This window comes from Marmota marmota, unplaced genomic scaffold (assembly GCF_001458135.2).
Source record: "Marmota marmota marmota unplaced genomic scaffold, marMar, whole genome shotgun sequence".
In the NCBI taxonomy this organism is placed as follows: domain Eukaryota; kingdom Metazoa; phylum Chordata; class Mammalia; order Rodentia; family Sciuridae; genus Marmota; species Marmota marmota.
Window position 1 is genome coordinate 14,233,466 of NW_026000051.1, and position 22,371 is coordinate 14,255,836.

Consider the following 22,371-nt stretch of genomic DNA (forward strand, 5'->3'; position numbering starts at 1 on the left):
TGAGGAGTATTTCCCTGTGACTCACCTCACAGCCTTTGACACAGTGAATCAGAGCAGGATGAGGATACCACTTGAGACCAGCAGTACAGACAACTCTCTGCAGAGAGATGGAGACAGAGGTCAGATGGGTTTGGGATTGGAGGCAGCCCCCTCTTTGTTGGCACCATATTCAACCACTCCACCACTCAGGCTTTCCAAGTCCTGACCTCACCCTATATTTACATGGAGAACTTGCCCAGGTACTTGTAATAACAGGAGCCATAAGATTAAAACAATATTTGTGTTCACCGTATGTGTCATGACTCTGTATTTCCCTGGCAGGAGCAATGGTTATGGAGAAGCGGAATTGGGAGATGGAAACATGAAGAGAAAGGCCCTTCAGAAAATTCTTGACTGATCTTGGACCTATTGGTGTAGTTGGGGATAAGGTGGGAGAAGTAGAGTTTGGTGTTTGTGAGTGTGTGCATATGTGTACGTGTATGTGCATGTGTGTATGTGGCCACAGCAGGGAGATGAGAGCAAGGTGTGGAGCAGTCTCTCCAAGCAGGACCTGTGGACTGTTGTCATCAGAATTAAAAAGGCAAATTCCTGGAGTCTGTTACGTATCTAATGAATCTGAATCTCAGGGCCTAGACTCTTCATTTTCAAATCTGGCCTCTTCAATGATTCTGATGTCCACTGTGGTTTGAGAGCAAGTACTCTGGAGGATGAGCAAGCCAAACTCTGCTTGGAACCCCAGCAAAGCAGGGATCCTTCCTGTTGTCCTCATCACATGGATACAATTGGCTGAGGCTGCCTGGGCTTTTGTAACAGAATATTGTTCTTGCAGTTCCTCTTCATTAAAATACCCTTCCCCATCTGGGCACTTTAAGAATCTTTGGTATCTTTTAAATATCTCCCAAGACTTACTTCCTCTGTGGTGCATTTCCCAACCTGCTTAGGCAGCGCTTGTAGATATGCATATATGTACTTATTTATAGCCTCCCTTAATAATAATGATGATGATGGTGATGATGATAATGACAACTAAAATATACTGAGTGTATTTGTGGTGCTAATTACTTTATGCATTATCTTATTTATTTCTTGCCACCCTGCTGTGAAGTGGGCATTAATCTTGTGTCACAGGAGAATAAATTCCCCAAGCTCCATAGTAGAGAAACCAAGGTTTGAAACAGGCAATTGTTCCAGAAGTGATTTAAAACGGCTTATAGCATAAAATCCAACATGATGATATATTTTTAAAGTAAGTGAAAGAAGAATGATAAACAAAACTAGTAAGAGAAAATACTGTACAGAAAGGAACTATCATAAGAATCTTAAAAGCTCCTTTTCTACTCCCTACAGATGCCCTGATTGCTAGATTATAATTATTTTCTTAAAAAATAAAATTGTACAGGGCTGGGGTTGTGGCTCAGAGGTAGTGCACTCGCCTAGCATGTGTGAGGCACTGGGTTTGATCCTTAGCACATAAAAATAAAGATATCATGTCCACATATAACTAAAAAATAAATATTAAAAAAATTGTACAATGGGAGGTAGTTGTGTCAGGGACCAGCAACTGAGGTCTATATGATCAGGGATAACTCTCCTGGCTGAATGCCAGTTGATTAATTTTAATTAAGAAATGAACAGTCATATGGGCCAGAATGTGGGGAATCCATGTGACCAGCCCATTCTCTCCCTGAAGGCAGACGTATATAGAAGCCAAAGTGTAATTAGGTTTCTTGGCAAGCTTGTGACAAAAGGAATCACATGACTCCAAGCTAGGGAATGGGTTGGTGCCTTTCTGTTCTGCTCCACGACATCACTGGCTCATGTGTGAGATCTCATGTGCCTGGGAAAAGGGCCTGGCACACAGAGGAAGCCCAGTAAATACTTAGGTTATGAAGGAATAGATCCATCTCAAAGTCGAAGCCATTTTACCAATGAAAAAATAACTTCCCCATTTGTTCTCTTCTCTTACAGAGTCTCAGAACTCTCAGTGCCAGGCTAAGTGATAATTTAGGGGGCTAACTTTGTGTAGACTGAATTAAATTAGAGATCTTGAACAAGGAGCTTCACATGATGATGTGCCAATCTGTTTCTAGATGTGACATCTTCTATCTGGCTCCCTATTGACACCATCTACCATTTCCCAATACACACATAAGGTAGTCTATGAGAAGACCAAAAGATCTTGAGTAGGGCAGGTGTAGTGGCAACTATAACTTGATATTCCTTTGTAAATTTCCAATAGGAGTCTTGGTTCTTCCATGTGTGAATGGGTACTGGAAATGTCAGAGGCTTATCATGATGATGCACTGAGACAAATGGTTAGAGAATTGGTTTCTCAGATCAACTCCTGAAATTCCATAAGAGTAGGTTGAAGGCTTCAAACACTTCTTGACTCCCTCCAGGATCAGGCCTGGAGCACAGCAAGCAAATACATATTTGAGAATTGTGAATGGACTTCATATTCCTTCCTCCCTCTGCTTCCCAGCCATGGTACCAGAGTAGACAAGATCACTTGCTTTCCTCCTCTGTGAAACTTTAGTGAAATTTTTTCCTGATTCTGAATCTGCCCCCAACTAAAATCCAGAGATGTTGGAAGGTGATTGTAAAGATTCAGAGGTAGAAAACAGCAAGATGGGGACCCACCAGTTACTGGATCCCCATCCTTCCCCGTTTACCCAATAGCTAATTTAATCCATCTGTAGGAATGTCACGATGTGGTTATACAAGTTTCTGTCAATTGAGGTTGACCTGACGTGAGTTCAGAAAAAGGACTTTTATACTATCTGCATGAGCCTATTTATCTTTCCAAGGCTTCTGGATTTTCCACTATTACTCAGGGCTGCTCGCCCCACCTGTCTGACTACAGGGCCCCTCTGTGTGCTGGGGGAACTGGGAAAGGGGACAGGCACTGGAAGCTGAAGGAAAGGCTAAGCTGTTTATGCCACAGATTGAGAGATCCCAGAAGGGGCCCCTCAAATGTCAGCCTTGTTTCTCCAAATGCCAGTGAAGACATTTAGGCCAGGCAGAGACTTTTCAGACCAGATTTGGTAAGAAGGCTCCATTTCCTGCCTTGGTGGATAGGGAGAATAGACTTGTCTCTTATTCTTGGCTTCAATTAACATCATCATACCAGCACCAGCACCACTGCCATCATCACCACCAGCATCATCTGTAACACCACCAGTAGTATCCTTGTCACCATCAGCACCACCACTATCATCAACACCATCATCACCATCATCCTCATTAGCCCAAAAGTAAAGGAATCACATGACTGGGTACTGGAAATGTCAGAGGCTTTTCATGATGATGCACTGAGATAAATGGTTAGAGAAATGGTTTCTCAGATCAATTTCTGAAATTTCGTAAGGGTAGGTGGAAGGCTTCAAACACCTCTTGTCTCCCTCCAGGATCAGGCCATTTATAAAATAAATGAATATTATATTCTCAGCGTCATGCTTGGAGGTTTCACCTCATAGGTATTATTTTTTACTCTGGTTTCCATAAGAGGAAACCAAGGCACCAAGAAGTTAGACAACCTGCCCCAAATCACACACACACACACACACACACACACACACACATACACACACACACAGTGACAGCAATTAAATCTAAATCTGTCTGACTTCAAGGTCTACACTTTGAATACCATACGGTACTTCAAAGTCTCAGAGATTGTCATTATAAAAAATGGTCACTGAAGTTGTCATTATAAAAAATGGTCACTCAGGCAAACAATGGGAAGATCAAGGTTCAGAAAGGTGGAGAGACTCTAAGATCAGTGTAGGAGAAGCAGAGTATCTAAAAAAATGAAGGCCAGTGAAGACAGGTCCCAACCAGAGTCCAAGACATGGGGGAGAGTCTTCAGAGGGCCTCCTTGTGCTAAGGCCCAGATCTGATCCCCTCTTAGACGTCTACTCAGATAAGTTCTCCTTCTCCCTTGACTTACAGGTCCTGCTCCTAGTGAATCCTATCAAATAGTGTTATCAGCCTTCTGTTATCTGTCACGGAGCTTCTGGTTTCTTCCATGTGCTATCATGGAAGCCCCTAGTGTTTAAAGCACACCTGCCATTGGGAAGTACAAGATCAATGTTTATGCATGAAGGAACAAACAAACAAATGAGCAAAGGAGTGAATGAATGAGTGGGTCCATAAGTGAATGAGAAATTACTCAATATACTCTGGCTGCATCTCTTCACTGTAAGCTTCCCCTCTGGGGAAACTGGTATCTTCATCTACACGGAAGATGGACTGGACTTACTAGTCACAACCATTCTACCTATGACCTTCAGACTCTTGGTATGGCGGTCCATCAAGTCATCTTCTTTTCAGGGAAGCAATTCTGCATCCTCTGTCTGCATGTACTGCATGTGTCTGTTTTTTCAAAATGTGGAGGGTGATTGACTTAAAGGATGTAATGAAGCAGAATTAGCTAATTCAACTACACTGGTTATGTAAACCAGGCAGCTGTCACCTCTCTGAGCCTCATCTTCAACTGTAAAGTGAGGTGCAGTTCTCATTGGATGTGACAGAGACACAGTAAGGTGACATCTATGGCCTCTTCCCTCCTCATTCCCTATTTCACTCCATTCCTCTCTTTCCTCCTCCCATTCTTTTTATAGAAACCATTGTTAAAGCCAAAGGCTCTCCTACCAGAAGGAATCCTAAGGACACATTTTATGTAAATCTCCCAGCATCCCTCAGCAAAGAGCATTGCAGGGGCAGATTGGCCATGCTTCTTAGGAGCTGATAGGAAAAGCTTCCATCCCCAGAATTCAGATATCAAGGCTAGAAGAGTCTATCTCATCCTAAACTTTCAATCTTGCACCTTCTAGGCTACACAACCTGCAGAAATGTTTGCTATGGCACTCCAGTGACTAAGACGGTCAGAATTAGTTGTCAATACTAAAAGAAAAGAAAAAAGAGAGATTAAAAAGAGATTTCAAATTCATTGTACTGAAGAAAAAACAAAATATGTGACCGCACAAGGCCCACATTTCCTCATTGCTGCCTTTGACTAGACCCACCTCCCACCGGAAGTGGCTACAAAAATGATGTGCTTTTTTTTTTTTTAATAGTTCACCACATTCCCCGCCCTTCTTTGCTTTCTCTCCAGCATCAAGACAGAGGGCATTTCTGACTATTGTTGAGTTTGCATCATATCATTCATTCAGTTCGAGGAAGAAGTCTCCATACTGCTTTCTCTTACAAAAGTGCATGTGGGGGAAGTAAAGTTGAGAAGGGGATGACTTAGGGGGAAAAGGGGGGAAATAATGTTTTTCTTTGTAGAAATTAAAATATGGCTATGAAAGAGGCATATGAGACATATACTGTGTGATTCTAGTTATAAGTCTAAAAATCAACAAAACCAACTGCAGAGGTGGAGACTCAAAACAGCCATCCCACTGATTAGTAGGCAAGGTCCACATCCTGATTTCAGGGGTACACAGGGCATAGGAATTGATCAATCTCAAGCCTTGTGCTTCCCATTTGTGTAAGTTACATCTTAAGAAAGGGAAAATGAAAACTTCTCAAGTTTTTTTTTTTTAAGTTAGGTACTATGCACAGGGGGGGTTGTTGTATTTTTTTGTCAGTCTCTCTGTCTTTATGTAGTATTCATAGTAAACACCAGGATCACTAATGTTAATAACATGCCTAGGTGTTTAATATATAGGATATGCCAGCCTGTTTCCCCTACTTATCCTACCTGCCAGGTTCTGCAGGTGTTTGACGGTAGGACACCGAATCTAGGCCTAGCTTTCATTTCACAAATGAGGAAACCGTGACCTAGAGAAATGATAGAATTCTCCCCAAGACATAGAGCATGAAGGCGCCAGGACTTGGACTACAGCCTCGGTCACCTGACTCAGCAACCCTATATATTTACTGAGCATCTACTGTGCACTAGGAACTGAGGGAAGTGCTATGGTAAATAAGATGACCACAATCCTGCCTGCACAAGCTCATTGTTCTCGTGTTGTAATCTTGACGCATGATCTCAGGGCTGATATTCTGCTCGTCTACATAGTCATCAGACGTGTCAGTGCGTGCAGAGACTGTTGTGGGTAAGTGTCAGTGGTGGGCCGCAGCTTTAAAGAGGGCCAGAAGTGTCTGTGTCTTCCCAACTTTGTTTTCAGCGATGGATATTTACAGACCTTGACACCTGCTCTGGTGGAAGTATTTACACCACAGAAATCGGCAGACGCTATAAACATCCTCTTTTTTTTTTTTTCTTTTTCTTTTTGTCTGCCTATTCCTGCTAAGCAATCAGTAAGCGTGCCTTGCCTTTGTTATTATTATTTTACATTCCCCAGGGACTGCTGGAGTTTCTGAATCAAATGGCAGCATTGGGCTGCTCTGGGTCAGGTCCCTCTCTACCTTGTCTTAGGCAAGAGGCGCCATCTCTGAGATTCCATTTCCTCTACTGATAACACCCACCTATTATGCAGGGGTGTGTGTGCGGGTGGGGAGTGCCTGGCCCAATGTCTGGTTGCAGAAGGCATCTTTTGATGGCAGTCGTGACCCCTCTCACTGTTTCTCTGGGGCAGAAGCAGGAGGTGCTGGAGCAGAACCTCACTCTAACCATCTTCCTCGCAGTACTGCACAGAGGCCAACCCTCAGGAAGCAGAGGAGCTATCCAGGGCCTCCCTGGGCCTGGAAATCCTGCACCGGCAGCTTTACTTGTGCAGCTCTCAGCGCATGAAGGGCAAGGGTGCAGCAGGGGCCAGCTTTTCTGCCTTATTCCTGGAAGTCATCAATCTATGCCCTTCGCCCTCCTCCCTTTTTCTACATTTTTTTCCTCCTGGATAATGAGGCCTCCAGAGACCGGTGGAGGTCTGAACCTCGTTATGGCTCTCTCGGTAGGCCGGCATCAATAAAGGCAGGCAGACTGGGGAACTGGGTGGGGGCTGGAGCGGGCAGGCAGCGGGTGGGCGACTAGGGGGGTGGGCGGCTTGCAGGCTTTCAAATCCCTGGATTTATTTCACAGTGAATTACAATTGAACTCTTTAGTGCCCCCGGCTCACAGAGGGAAGGGTGGGAATTCACTCAAGGGATGGAAAAGACCTCAAATGAGAGCCTCACCAGGCCAGGAAGACTCTTGATACTGGGGTGACAGGGAGGTCTCTTGTGTCAGCTCTGTGGGTGAGTAACGCTCAGCTGCTTTGGGGTTTGGAGGAGCTGCCAATCACAAGTCCTGGCTGGGGGTCTAGCTGTACTGCCCATGTGATCCCGACCATCCCTCCCTCTGCAATCCTCAGCTTCTCTGAACAACCAGGGGCTTAGATTTGGGAATCTCCAGATGCCTTGAGAATGTGACTCAGGTGCTCAGCACATCCATGTACACTAAGGCACTCTGGGAGAATCTGCGTGGGGATTCAAGCATAGGAATCGGGAAGGGCACCTGGAGGAGGAAGAGACTGATCAAGGAGCCTGAGGTGAAGGGACTCAGGATTTCCTGTGAATGTACAGAGAAAAAGAGAGAGGATGGTGATGGGCAGGGGACGAGTGGTCAGAAAGAGACAGACCAGTGTGAATGAGATAGGAGGAGAGAGAGAAGGAGAGCAGGAAAGTAGGGGTGGGGTAAAAGGAAATGAAATTGGAGAAACAAGGATGAAACAGAAAAGAGTGGAGTAGGAGGAGAGACAGTGGAAGGGAGGTGGAGGGGAGACGCAGACCAGGGTGCACAGGGAAGCCGAGGGTTCTGGCCAAGTCCACTTGCCCAGAGTGCTGAGTAAGCCCTGGAAACCGTGCCCTCAGCTCATTTGAGAAACAGTACACCCCGTATCAGGTTCTGGCCAGCTATCCAGGGCTCAATCTGCAGCAGGCGGGCAGGCGGCAGTTCCTGACACCCCAGGCAGAAAGGCTGGTGGAGGGATATAGAGCTGGCTGAACCTCACCTGCCCCCACCTCCTTCTCTCACTTCTCCAAGGTAAGGAGCCAATGTCCAGACCAATCCATGAGGCCTGGGAACCATGCTGCCCTGGAGGACAAGAATGGGTTCCACCTCAGCTTGGGGTCCCTAGCTGATCAGGTGACATCAGGGAAAGTGAGAGCCACCCACCTCAGAGGCAAACTGACACTGTTACAGGCAGGGGCCTCCACAGTCATCTGGCCAGGAGAATGGGAGCTTTGTGCTGTGGGAAGTGCATGGTGTTTGGACTTGGGTTTGGGTTCAAGCCCTTGCTTTGGGCTCTTCAAAACACTCTGAGGTCTCAGTGTCCAGGAGTACAAACAACCATACCCCCTCCTTCCTCCTACCATCAGTAGTGGGTTTAAATGTTATCTTGTGTGCAAAGCCCCAGGCACATGAACAAGGTAAGTGCTCCATAAACAAGAGGTGTGACTATTCCCTGTGGTTAGTGCACATAGTAATTGCTTCCCACCAAACTGGTAAAGCATGAAGAAAGAGTCCCCCAATCCAAGGCTACATAAAGTGCTCAGCTACAAGGAGGGTGTTAGAGAAGCCAAACAGCGCCACTTTACATCCCACCGACATTAGACTGAGACCTGGCTCTGTACCCCCTACCTATGTGTTCTTGGTGCCTCAGTTTCCTCACCTGTACACTAGGTACATTAGGACTCTTATTCCTACTCTTTTATCAGAACTCAGAGGGACAATAAATAAAAGTCCCTCAGCACAGAGCCTGATGGGAAGTATTAAATAATTATGGTCTGAAGAAGGATTGTGAGCTAGCCCCCACTCTAAAGGGAGGTATGATGATTAAATGTGACAGTAGTGGCAAAGGAATGAATTTTAGGCTGGAACATGGTAAAGGCTCTACAATGGCACCTCCCTCCTCATCAGCTGCAGCTGGATGGCCCTGGTCACTCACCTCCACTCGTGTGGGGTTCAGCCAGTGGGGGATGTCACGCACGGTCACATTCGTGGGCAGGATGATGGACTCGCTGTTGTGGTCCAGGCACGAGGTGGCACACTCTGACCCTGAAGGGAAACACAGCACAAGGTGGCATCTTAGCCCGTTTCCCAGTGGCCACCAGCTGCCTTCTCATAGAATGGGCATGGCCGCTCCCTGGTCCCCAGTGGATATGGCTGTCCCAACCTCAGGGCAGTGGAAAGGAGTGAACTCTCTTGGCAGGGCCACCTCTGGTCTCCCTGACTCCAACCACTTGTCTCCAGTCCAGCTGGCAGCTACCATTTCCTTGGCCCTGAGCCTAGTTGGGTCATGATCCTCCTCTGCTTGGAAACCTTTCCCGTGTTGCCCACATCCAGGACAAAGTCCAGTCTACTCTGCTTGCCCTTCAGTGCCTCTCATGATCTGGTCAGTTTTCTCTCCACCTTCTTGACTCAGTTTGTCCAGTGGCACTGAACTCTATACACTTGGGCTTCCGTCTGAGCCCCAAACTTTTCTACCTCTGCTTCTGTTCCTATTCACCCCATCTGTTCATATATCCCCCAAGACTACCTTCCCATAACCAAACCCTATCAGTTCTTTAAGACCTTTTCAACCACCCCAAGATGTCTACGTTGATTTCTGCATCTTCTCAATGACTACTGCATTTGATCACTCTTTCGGATGGGCACTGATGAGTTTCTCTTTCCCCCTTCTGCCCCAGCTCCACAGTCAGATTGTTGCCTAGGAGGGTAGGCAACACCCTGTTCATCTACCAAGTGAGAGATGAGGACATAAATGCAACTCAGCCCCTTAGTCCCCATGTTCCCCTTCTACTGAGCTCTGGTCCCTACCTCTCCTGGGCCTTCTGGACCCTTCCCATTCCTCTTCAACTTGCACATTACTAATGACCCTCCTCCAGACTTCAGCACAAGTACCACTTGCCCAGAGAGGACCCATGGCTTCATGCCAGGCCAATCCTTACAAGCACCCATCATCCATTTGTCACATTGCCATTTCTCATTTGTTCAACGAGTGTTATATCAATAGTTTTCTTTCCTGATTGACTGTAACTCCATGGGGTCAGCATCATCCATGTTCCCCATTCTATGCTCAGAGCCTGAAATGAGTGACAGTCTGAATGAGTGAGTGAGTGCATCAGTGGACAAATGCGTGCATGAATGGATGGAGGAGTGAGGGATAAGTGTTTAGGTATCTTATGAAGGAGGAAGTGAGTGCATACCTGCATGTGTGAGTGGGTAAATGACAGATTAAACGGATAAAGGAATAGAAAATGAATCAGGTGATGAGTCAATGGCAGGAAGGATGATTAACAGGGACAGGTTTAGAACACAGAAGTGTCTCGTCCAGGGATTTCAGGGTGAAGACGGTTGACCTTCAGGCTGTGGGTTGGCAGGTTGACTATGACTTGGCTCATTCTTTTTCCAGTAGGACCTCACAGGCTCTGTGGTCTCCTGAAAATAAAGCTTCTCCCATTGGATGTTCCCAGGACTCCAAAAGGGTCCTTATCCATGTGGGCAAGAACCGCCCTGTCAGAATCTGACCAGACACTGAGGAGGTCACCTCTCTGCCCTGGTGCCAAAACAACCCTCTGAACACTAAACGGTCGCTGAAAGTGAGCCAAGTCTTTCTCTCAATATTCTATTTAATTAGCCTTTCTAAACCCCTCCTCCCACATGTAGATAATGTGTGTGTGTGAGCAAGTACATACATATGTAACGCACACACACGCTTACACGCATATATGTACATAATCTCTCCACGACCCTTTCCTTTCACCATCTTACCATGATCTTCAGCCTGAGAAGCTCACAAGGGCCAAAGACAAAGTTGGGGTTGGTGTCAAGTCCAGAACAATGTTTAAAACCCATCCATTTAAATATGGGGACACCCCCAGCCATCAGGTGGTTTTCCTAAGTCACTTCAGTCCCTAGCAGCTCCAGCCCTGGGACACAGGTGTCCTTACACCCCTTTGGTAGGTTACAAAGCCACAGGCCCTGCAAAGGACAAGGTGTGGCCACACAGAGAAGAGCGAGGGAGACAGTAGAAGAGCACAGAGATGGTGAAGGGCAGAGGAGAGGAAAGAAACGGGGTGGGGGACATAAGAAGATGAAAGGGGGCGAGAGTCAGATACTTAGGGAGAATCAGGGGTGTATGTTTTGTCATGAGACCAGTCTGAAAGGAGCTTTAGGGAGCAAAGATGAGACAAGACTGTGATGATAAAATTCTTGTGGAAAATGCTTCCTCTGAGATGCATCACTCAACAGACAAAGGCTGTCTAAGCTCTGGGAAGAGGAGGAAATGGGGTCCACAGGGGGGCCCTGGCTGTCCTCTGCAGCAGTCCTGCCTTCCTGCCCTCCTTTCTCTCTGCTCCCCTCCCCCAAGCCTGGCTCCTGGGCTTCAGGACCAGGCTGTGTGTTGTGATCTATGAGCCATAATTGGTATCATTACAGAGTGGTGATCTCACTGAGCCCTGCCTCCCCTTCCCGGGAGGCGCAGGAGGTGGCAGGCCAGTGGCAGCAGCAGCCACGCCGGCAGCAGCAGCCATCTACAGGCTCATATCTGCCACAGGAGCCTCCCCAGGCTGCTTGGGAGGGCCAGGCTGGGCTGGGTGACTCCAGACTGTGCCTTCCAGCCCCCACCCGCTGCACACAGGCTTATAAGGTCTCTGATCAAAACCCTGTTCCTGGGCAGGTGGGCTCTCCCCAGGCAGTGCTCAGCCTGGGGGCTGGACAAGGGGCTTTGTGGGAGCCCAGAAAAAGGGAAGGGAGCATCTTTCCTCCCTTCTCATTGTCTTCCTCAGTCTCCCTGAGTTCCACGTGGGTCCCTGTGTACTGTCACCCTCCTGGATATTGTGTTCATAGGATGGGCATCTAGGGTCCCATGGGTTCTGGGACCCGTTTGTTTTCCAATGTCATACAGATTTCTTTCTCTTTCTGCTTTGACCTTGAAAAAGCTCAGTGGTAAAGGAATCCTGCCCTGACACACACCCCTTCCTCTCTCTCTAGACAGTTCTGAGGAGAGTGGAGAGCCAGGCATTGGAGTTCATTTGCATGTGGTTGTAACATGTGAATACAGTATGCACACAATGTGGCCGTGTCATCTACTCGTATAAATGTGTGCGTGAGCTCTGTGCAGCTTTGTGCGTTTGATATATTTGGGGGCCTACAATGTGTTGATGGCCCTGAAAGATGTGTACTTGTGTACTGCGTGAGTGTTTGCTATGTGTAGGTTATGTGCTTTGTGTGGTGTGTGTGTGTGTGTGTGTTTGTGTGGAGCCTTAAAATCTTAACGATATTATATCAATTAAATAGAACAACTTGATTATTAACTTCTAAAAGTCGTAATTCTGACACAATTGTGTGATATTTGGATGATCTGCAGGTGTGGGGCCTGAACTTACTGTACGGTGTGGGTGTGTGTGTGACGCTGCATTTGGTTACAAAGCACTTATGCATGTGGTGTGTGTTTATAGGTGTGTGAATGTATTTGAATGTGTCCAAGTATAGACACACAGTAAATCTACTTCTCTAGTTTTTTTTTTTTTTTTTAAGAAATGTTATTAATCAGAACTTTACCCAAAGGGATTCTTAATGTCAGTCACAAGCATGATCATTCACTGGTCTATTCTGATTGCGTTGGGGACAGGGACCCCATCGTAGCCGTGCGTGTCCAGGGTCATGCATGCCCATCTGGATGCAGCAGCCACTGTTGCTCACCAGGGAGGCAACTGTTGCACAGACAAGAATGTCAATCTTGGCTGGCCCCACAAGATCCCATCTCTCTACAACCCTCTTGGTCACGGTCATTTGGATTAATGGGCTCTGTAAGATCTTAAAGTTCCTTCTGAACCATCAGAGAGAGAGCATATCCATGTGCTTTGGTGTTTTCTGATGCTTGCAGAACAACTACCCTAGGCAAACACAGAAATGCTGATTCCTATCCCACATTTAGATGAAGAACTTCTGCCCTCTGAGGAGGTGGACAGTGCCCCAAGGGTCTCCACTCTCCAACCACAGGCCTTGATTCCTGAAATGCCTTGTCGACTCCCAGCATGCCAGTTAAAGATGTTGCCTCTGTGGATATTCAGATAACCTCTGCCCAAGAGAACTCTGGCAACTTCCCATAAATCACACTGGCCATGAGAAAAGACATTCGATTCCCTGGGCTTTTCATCATGGTCAATTAGGGAATCAGATCAAGAGGTCAGCATCACTGCCCTGGAATGAGGTCAGGCTCCATGGGCTCCGAGTTCTCGGCAAAGTCGTACAGCTGGTGATGGATGCCTCTGTCCAGAATCCTGGTTTCAACCAGAGAATCCCTGGCATCGGGTCCCAGGTTGAATCCTTCACTGTGCATTTCTCAAAGTGGCCTATCACTGCACAAACAGTAACTTGAAAATGCTGATTATCTTCCCTGGGAGGCATCTCAGATGTCATGGAAAGGAGCCAGGCTTTGAGGAGGCCAGGTCTCAGGACTTGGGGGCACACTTCATGGCCTCTCCAGGTTCAATTGTCTCATCTGTTAACGTTATTGAGAGGAAAGGAAATGATGCCCTTTAAGTCCTTGACCCAGGGCCTGACCCCATGGCAGGTGCTCATTGACATTTAGTGTGGTACAAATTTTAAGAGTTACAATGAAAGCAGGTACACAGGCTTCCTATAATTTCCCTAGACATGATTCCTACTCTCATATCTCCTGCCCCTTGGTCCCATGGTTTCTGGATGCCCTTTCTTAACTGGAAGGCTCTTTCGAATCTCTGGGTAAGCATCCCTTCCTTCAGAAGCCCCTACTTGGCATGCAGCAGGTTTCTCTGCTGTTGACTCTGCCCATCCATCTGCCATGACTTCACCAATGCCCCGTCTCTGACTCCCTTTCTCGAGGTCAGGGTCTAGTCTCATTTGCTGTTTCCCTGATGCCCATGCAGGATCTCACATGGAGAGCTGCTCGGTGACCCACCCAGGCACCCAGTTCCTGGGAGGACCCAGCCTCCCACTGCTCCCCTTGTCGGCCCATCATACCTATGGTGTAGCCGTCGGGGCACTGCAGTTTGAGGTTGCTGTTGAGCTGGGTCGGGGCTGAGCACTGGCCTTGCATCTCCTGGCAGACATGGAAGGAACCACTCCAGGTGCCATCTTTCCGGCAGTGGATGATGTTACTCCCGCGTCCCTGAACAGCACAGGTACAGAGTCAGGGACCCCAACTATCCATAGGACAAACCTCTCAGAGTACAAAGAAACCAAAGTCTCATTTCCCACAGGGCTGAAAGTGTTCCAAAACGATTTCTTAACAGGGGCTGGCCCTCAGTCATCCTGAAAGAGGGGGACGGTTAATATCTCCATTTTAAAGATGGAGAAACTGAGAACTCTAAACAGGAAGGAACTTGCTCCAAGCTTTCTAGACAATGGAACTCCAGGTTTCCTAAGATCTGAGCACAGTGATCTTTCAGAAATTTCAACCTAAGCCATTGTGCTTGGATTTGTGCTATTGATTTTGTTGTCTTTTTTATAAAATCGAGATGGTGGGAGTCCACTAGCTCCCCTACTTTTTGAGCCAGTGAGAGAGAGTGTCTTGGCAGATTTACCAAAGCTTGGTTTCTCTTGGCCTGTGAGAAAGCATCCTACGTCAGGGTTCTGCCTGGCATTCGCTGGGTCACCCCAGCCCAGCTGAGAAGCTTTGCCTTCCGTGGCCTCCCTCCCTCCCTCCCTTTTCCTTCTCTTCCTTCTCTCCCTGTCTCTCCTTTCCCCTGTCCTTCACTTCCAGCAGTAATAGCACCAAAAGAAGGGTGTGGGGCTACTTCTAGTTGTCACCCGCCCACACCTTTTTTAAATAGGCAACGTATTGTCCCTCAATCTACAAAATATTAGGCAAATGCAGCAGACAGGCCCTTCTTCAAGCCCCTTCCAACCTCCAGGATTCCAGTGGGTGGTTCTTCCTTTGTAGGTATTTGAGAACTGCCACCAAATTCAAGGAATAGTCCTACTCTCTGCCCAGCTCTGTAGGGTAAAAACATAGGGGACCACTATCTGCCCAGGGAGCTGGTGGGAAAGGTGGGCATGGGAACAGCTGGCCATGTCCCTGTAACTGTGCTCAGTGACACAGAGGGCCCCTAGAGCTGTGAGTACTTGGGGAAAGGCAACTGGTGGTGAGTGTACAACCAGGGAAGGCCTCTTAGAGGAGGTGGTACACGGAAAAGAGAGTGCAAGGATGGGAAGAATTCAGGAATCAAAGAACATGCTGGAAGATGGGCATGTGGAAATGCCAGGTAAGGTGGGCACAGCAGAGCCTGGTGGTGTTGGGGGTCTGTGATTCCGGGAAGGAAGAAAAGCAGATGAGGTGTGGGCTCTGGAACCAACTTAAGGAATTCTGACTCTCCCCAAGGAAATGGAGGGGTCAGGATGGTTTCTTCACATGGGGTCTTTCTTGCAAAAGATTTCAGAACAAGCTGTACATGCGCTCCCTCTCCTATAATAAAATGAGAGACTCAACATGGTAACCTTGAGCATTCGTTCAGATTCCGTCTCTGCCCTCCAGGGCCCTCCCAGCTCACTTCTTCCTGGTGCTCCCCCTCAAGGTCCTCCTTAGCACCCTGAAGGCCAGTTTCAACTACCTGCAGTCCAGAAGGCCCACGTATTGTGCTTTCTATTATGTGTGTGTGTGTGTGTGTGTGTGCGCGCGCGCGCGCGCGCACGCGTGCTTTTTGATCCTCTATGCCCCTATCTCCCTGTCCACCTGGCAAACACCTTATCTACGGGGACCCTGTCTGCCCTAATTCTACCCCAATTCTGCACAGTGCACTACCTCAGTATCTCTGACACAGTGTCATCTCCTGGTTTAGTCTGGTTCCCCCACTAGCTAACGAGCTCCTCAAGGCCAAAGATGGTACCCTACTTGGCCCTGTGTCCTCAGGGCTTCTACAATGTCCGGCCCTTCAGTCCACTCACATATCACTCAACAGATATCTTGTTCATCTGGAACTGGATTTTTAACCAAAGATGGGGCGAATGAGTGGAGAGTGATGAAATGAAATATTTTTCTAATAAACAGGAAAATACATGAATGCATAATTGAGGGAATAAATGCATAAGTGAGTAAACAGAGAAGTGTGGGAATAAATGCAGAAAAAGTGAGTGCAGAGAGACATGAATAAACTCTTTGAAAGGGCTGATGTGGACGGAAGCTTCCCTGTCTGAGAAAACAGCTGCAAGGAGACAGGATTCAGAACAGAAAGGGGGCCTCCTCTCTGGGTCTTGCCTGGGCCAGCAGGAGAGGGTGCAGTTGTAGTAGAAGCCCCTCTGGCCATGGGAGAAGTTGGCCTCTCCCAAGCTGCGGGGCAACCGGCAGAGTCCCTCTTAGTGCTTCTGTGTGAGCTTATGGCAGATTTATGCAGCTTCATGTGGCTTTGGAGAACCTAGACTCTCCCTTTTGGAGCCCCAGGCTCTAGGCCCCATGATTCTGCTGGGCCCTCGAGGGAGTAGGAAGTTGACCCCAATTTCCTGGAGCCTTGGCCTGGGCCTATGATGCACTTGGCCTCTAGCCCCTGTAGGGCTGCAGACCTCAGCACTACACGGGCCAGAGCTGGCTGGAGAGCAGGATTTGCAGCAAAGAATATATTAGAACTAGCTGGAATCTGCTCAGGGAGATGCAAACAGGGGAGGCCTCGCCATAGAAGGTGCAAGCAGAAAGCACTGGTCTTGCTGCCTCCAGTCTGTCTGTCTTTCTCTCTCTTGCTTGCTCGCTTACTCTGTGTGTATGTCTGGTTCATCTGGCACTTTCTGATGTTGCATTTGCCTTAAAAATCACAGCAGCCCTCTGCTAGGCTATCTTAGCCTTCAGAATAAGACAGTCTTGTGGGCCAGCATTCAGGGCTTCCACAATGGAACCCAGAGGACACTTCCAGCCGTGCTTCCTGCTAAGCACACATCCTCCCTTCCGGAAAAGTTAACCCTGCACACCTCTCTTGCTCCCCTGAATCTTTGCATGTGCTGTGCCCTACACAGCAGATACCTTGGGGTCTCTAGGTGTTGAGATCCTTCCTTGGAACTACATCTCAGTGTGCTCAGCATTTGCCCACCACCTGCTTACACAGCAGATTCTTGCTGATCACTGAGTTGAATTTGACCACAGGGGATTTGATGATACTGAGGATCCAATCTGGGAAGACCAGAGACCACTACTGTGGATGCTGTCAGAGAACTGAACCAATGGCTTGGGTTTGGCTCCAAACACACAATTCTGCCTGCTAAGGTAGAATCTCACAAGAGCACTGAGCATTCTTCACCAAAACAGTTCACCTCTCTGTGCCCATGCACCTGTCTGTAAAAACCATGTGGTATGCTCTTGGTGCCTCTATATCTTTAACCACTCAGATCCACAGAGAGCAAAAGGCACTTTAATAATTCTATTTTTGAATAGCTATTACATGCCAAATGCTCTCAAAATCATTTCAACAATTCAGTAGAACAGAAATCATTTCCTTTCTACAGATTTGAAAACTGAGGCTCAGAAACAAAGTGTAAAAGGTGAGAGCTTTTGCACCACGCCAGTGGAATGGTTAAGAACATGGACTGGGCTGGGGTTGTGGCTCAGTGGTAGAGCACTCACCTAGCACGTGCGAGGCCCTGGGTTCGATCCTCAGCACCACATAAAAATAAATAAACAAAATAAAGGTATTGTGTACAATTGAAAAATAAAAAAAAGAACATGGACTTACACTGCCCAGGTTCAGAAGCCAGTTCTGCAACTTCCCAGCTGTGTGAACTTTGGCAAGCTCCTTAACTGCCTGTCCCTCAATTTCCTGGACTGTTCAATGGACATGAAGTCCCCTACCCAGGAGTCACCATGAGTACTGAGGAGTCAGTTTGGGTAATATGTTTAAAGTCTAAGGCACACCCTGGGGTGACCATCAGTTGATGCTCAGGACCACTTTACTGCTTTGTCTTGAAGGGAACTCCAGAATCAAGCTAGCAACAATGTGGTTTAGAAATTGCAGGAGCCAGAAAGAGGAGGCAATTGGGTCTAAGGGTAGCCAATGCACGGCACTGGCCTCTGGGTGCCTCTACTACCATGGAGGGTGAAGGAGAGCAGAAGGAGAATGAGGCTGCTTCCCCTGGATTAAATAAAAATCAGCAAAATAATAATGGCAGAGGGAAACGTGGTGACATTGGAGCCCGATAGCAACAGACAGCGTGGATGCCTCGTGTGGCTGAGGCGCTTACTGAAGCCATCACTGTGAAGCAACTTGGCTCAGCAACTCGCACAGAGTGAGTGTTCACCAAGTGCCAGCTGCTGCTGGTCATTTTCCTCTACTTCCTGTCAAGTCCAGGGGTGACAGGTAGCCCCAGGAATGAAGATGGGCAGAAATGGTGTCTCGTGCCATGTTGTGGTACAGAGATTTAGCTTGAGGCCTGACTCTTCCAATAACTTGTGCAACTCAGGGTAAGTCTCTTCTTACCCTGTTTAGAAACAAAGGGACAAGCAGGACCTTGGAGTGGAATACCCCTTATTATCTCAGAACTGCGGAAAAGAACTGAGCCTCCTCATCTACAAAATGGGAATGCCGTTTCTTTTTTTTGAAATTTATCATGCGTTATCAAAATAAGAATCTTCAACAGTGGCTTGGCACTCATAGAACACTAAAAGAAATAGTTGTTTTAAAGTTCTCTGTCTTGATTTAGAGGGACCAGAACATACAAATGCTAGAGCTGAACAGTGCAATACCCTAAGTATAACTGTAGCTGTTTACATTTAAATTTGAATTGATTAAAATGAAATGGAACTTAACATTGAGTTGCTCGGTCATGGTAAGCATGTGTCCGCTGCTCGGAAGCCACATGGGGGCAAGTGATGTGCTACAGATTGACCACAGTAGAAAGTTCTACTGGGCAGGGCTGGTCTAGCGGGACTAGTGGACCATTTTATTCTGCAGATTTATTTGGGCAAGAGGCCAGGTTTCACCAGGGCTCACACAGGTCTCCCCACACCGCATCTGGCCTGTCTCTGACTTTCTGGGGTCCGCCAGCAGGGGGCTACGTTTCAGTCTTGCCTTTGTTTCTCACATCAGGGATTATCTGCTCCAGAATGACCTCAAAGGCAGGTGAGTTCATTTTTGTCTTCCCAGGGGCAAACAGAGGGTGCTGCGGGTTGTACAGAGCAGAACTCCAAGGGTACCCCTAGCCACACCCTACTTTCACTGCCTGCTCAGTCCTCCCAAGTACACTATGAAGTAGGTAGTAACCTGCACGCGGAAACCAAGGAAACCAAAGCTCAAGAGGTAAGTAACTGGTCCTCCAGCTGCTAGTGGTGAAGCCGGGATCCTAACTCAGGTTCCAGATCTACCATCTTTCTGGCTCCCATGGAATAAATGGAGGTTTTATTTATCAATTTGCTTTTAGTGGCGGTGGGAGGGAGTGTGTGAGTCTTTCCCTAGAGTAGTCCCCGGCCTTTCCTGCCAGGATCTGGAAGTTGTTTGGAAAGCTCGGAATTTCTGCACTTTACAAGCTGTTCCATTCGAGATGCTCTGGGCCATACGTTTCTTCTGTTTACAGGCAGGGAGAGGGGATCTGAGGTGAATCCCAGCCTTGGCTCTCAGGCCTCTGGTCTGAGGGAAGAGGAAATCCATTTGCAGTACAAACTAGACACGTCAATTGTATTAGGAGCCCATTTGGCATGGACGCCCTCACCCTTCAAGCCTACAAGCAATACTCTGCTCGGCCGTCTAGCCTCTCCACCCTCGGCCAAACAGAACCGCTCGAGTCGCCTGATAAATTTACATTTTCCTCTCCTTTAAATACAAACTGGCCATGAAAGTTACTTGGCAGGACCCAGGCCGACTGAGTTTCATTTGATAACATGACCACGGCCAGAATATCATTGACTCAGCAGTTTGGGTAACGGTTAGCAACAGGTTTATGTAAGGGAGCGTGAGAGAAGCTGATTGGCCTGCGAGAGGCCCTAATAGCCTCTGGCCTCTACTGGTTCCTGCTGCCCTGGCAGGTAAGGGTGGGAGGGCTCCCCTGAGTGTGTACAGCTTGCACAAGTGTGCACCAAAGCCGAGGAGTGTGTGCTGCCAAGGCTCGTCAGGTGCTGCCTGCTGGACCCAGGCTAGCTGAGGGCAACTGGGCTCTGCCTCAACTGATAGCAGCTGTGCTACCTTGGGTGTTGAGTCAACCTCTCTGAGTTCTGACTTACTCAAATATGAGAGGATATGGCTTCCACGTTTATTTCATCCTTTTCTCCTGACCTTAATTCAGCTGTCATTTCCTGGGTACCTACTAGGTGCCTGGTGCTGTCCTAAGTGCTGAAGGTGCTGCGAAGTTAGAGGAGCAGGGGGGGATTTCACAGTCTGGTGTGGGAAAGAGAAATGAAAGCAGATGATGATAATGTCCTGTGGCCATTGCTGTGAAGGGGGAACCCTGAGAGGAGCACTGAGCCCCCAAACAGAAGAGAAGGGGCTGTGGGAGGAACAGTGCCTGGGCTGGGGCGTGGAGCGTGGTGAGGAGGACGACAGTTGGAAGGGGCAAGAGATCTGGTTAAGGCAGAGAACCCAGAGGAGGGAGGGGAGATCTGTCCTACTGGAGATGGGGAGGGTCTGCAGCCCTGCCCAAGGAGCTGGGATCTTACCCCCAAGGACAGAGGGTTCTGGCTCCTGAAGAGCTATAAGCAGAGTGATGTCATCATCAGAAGGGGAATGAACAAGAGGCTCAAGGTGGCCCGGGAAAGAGGTGATGGTGGCCCAGGTTAAGGGGGTGTCGTTGGGAACAGACGAGAAGAGCTTTGAAAGATGTTCTGGATGGACAATGGGCAGGGCTTGGGAATGGCCTGGATGAGGGAGAAGGAGAAAGAGGAGTCAAAGGTACTGCTCAGGCAGCACCTGGAGAGTGGAGGCTCAGACTAGCAAAGACCAAGAGAGACCAGAGGAGCCTGGTGACGACGAACTGCACTGTGTCCCCTTGCTGGCCCTGCTTTGGTCCCTTTCTCTCTGTGCCTCAGGAGACAACAGATGTCTACAGACAGTGATGCTCTAGTGACCGTAAACACACCAGGCACCGATGTAGGAGGCCATGGTAGGACAACGGCCCTGGTCCCTCCTATCAGAAAAACTTCACTCCTCAGTTTCTTACTCCAGGATTCCACATGAGACTTCCTCTAGTGCTAAAAAAAAAAAATTAAGCTAAGAATCTTTGGACAAATAAAACAGCGTTGTAAGATGAGAAATGAAGCTGAGAGAGATTACCAGGGGAGACAGTTGGTCACTCCCACGGTGGTGATGCTGGCGTTCTATACGCCAGGCCTGGGCAGACAGGGTGCCGGAGAAGGCGGCGTTGAGGGTCAGGTGGATCTTTGGTCAGCAGAGGGGAGATGGTTGCGGGATGGATCTCAGTTTTCCACGAGGCTTACCTGGGAGGCGTCACTGTCTTCACACTTGATCTTACACTCGCTGTTGAACTGGAAGCCATTGGTGCACTGGTAAAGCCCATGGAATTTGGGTGGAGGCGGGTCACAGGTCACAGGAACACAAGCGCTCTCTTGCCAGCTGCCATCCTGGGTACACTGAGTCTTGAAGGCCCGTCTTTAAGAAAGAGATGACAGAAGAGACATCGCAAGGACCAGGTGGCTAGCTCCATGCCCTCCCCAACACCAGGGGGTGGCCTCACATCTCTCTCCCTAATCTTGATTCCCTGCCTGTCCCGTTGGGTGGTGAAGCATGTACAAAGATAAAGGAAACCCCCATTCACAGAAGCCTTTCACCAGAGGCAGGCAGGACCGTCAGGTTGAGATAAAACTCAAGCTCCACGTGCCCCTTTCTCTCCCTTTCTCCCCAAGTGTTTTGATGGGTGCTGGCACAACGATGACACCCACACCCACTATTTATTGAACAACTGCTATGTGAAAAGCACTTGGCAAGCACTTGGCACACAGCCTCCTTGACTCCTCACACCCACCTTACGGGGTGACTGGTACCTCCATCCTTATCTTGCCACTGAAAAATGGAGGCTGGAGAAGGGAAGGCACTTGCCTGAGACCACCTAACCACTCTGTAGCCCGGCTGGAATAACCCAGTGGCCATGACTCGGGGGTAGGTACTGGCTCCTGCAGAGCAATGAGTGGGTCCTTCCCATTGGGCAGCCGGTCTGCCTCTGCTCCTCCCCTGATCCCTTGGGGATTTTCCTGGGTACACTTACTTCTTTGACTTCCGAGAGGAGCCGGGCACGTGGTATCCTGGTTTACACTTGTACTTGCAGAAGGAGCCCACTTTGTGCTTGTTCTCTCGGCATCGGGCCGTCTGGAGGTCTGCGTTGGGCACCGGGGGTGGAGCCAGGCACATGAGCTCACACAGGGCCTCTGGGAAGGACCACAGCCCATCCTCCATACAGGTCAGGAAGCTGTTGTTGCCTGGAGCACACAGAGAGGCAGAGGTAGCCGAGAGGAATCCCTGAGAGTTGAGCTAATGCTCTGGCTACCTGGATTTTAGCCAGCTTGATGGCCCAGAGGATCC

At 48.3% G+C, this 22,371-nt stretch overlaps 1 protein-coding gene across 1 annotated transcript in view; it reads right to left on the minus strand.

Moving 5' to 3' along the window:
- The window catches only part of Pappa (pappalysin 1), a 237,008-nt gene that overhangs the window by 23,208 nt on the left and 191,429 nt on the right, over positions 1–22,371 (minus strand). The window contains exons 16-20 of the mRNA XM_048813215.1: positions 22,058–22,268; positions 21,273–21,444; positions 13,895–14,042; positions 8,835–8,944; positions 26–97 (exon numbers count right to left, since the gene is read on the minus strand). Of these exons, the coding sequence (XP_048669172.1) occupies positions 26–97; positions 8,835–8,944; positions 13,895–14,042; positions 21,273–21,444; positions 22,058–22,268 (713 nt within the window). The remainder of the gene's footprint in view (positions 1–25; positions 98–8,834; positions 8,945–13,894; positions 14,043–21,272; positions 21,445–22,057; positions 22,269–22,371) is intronic.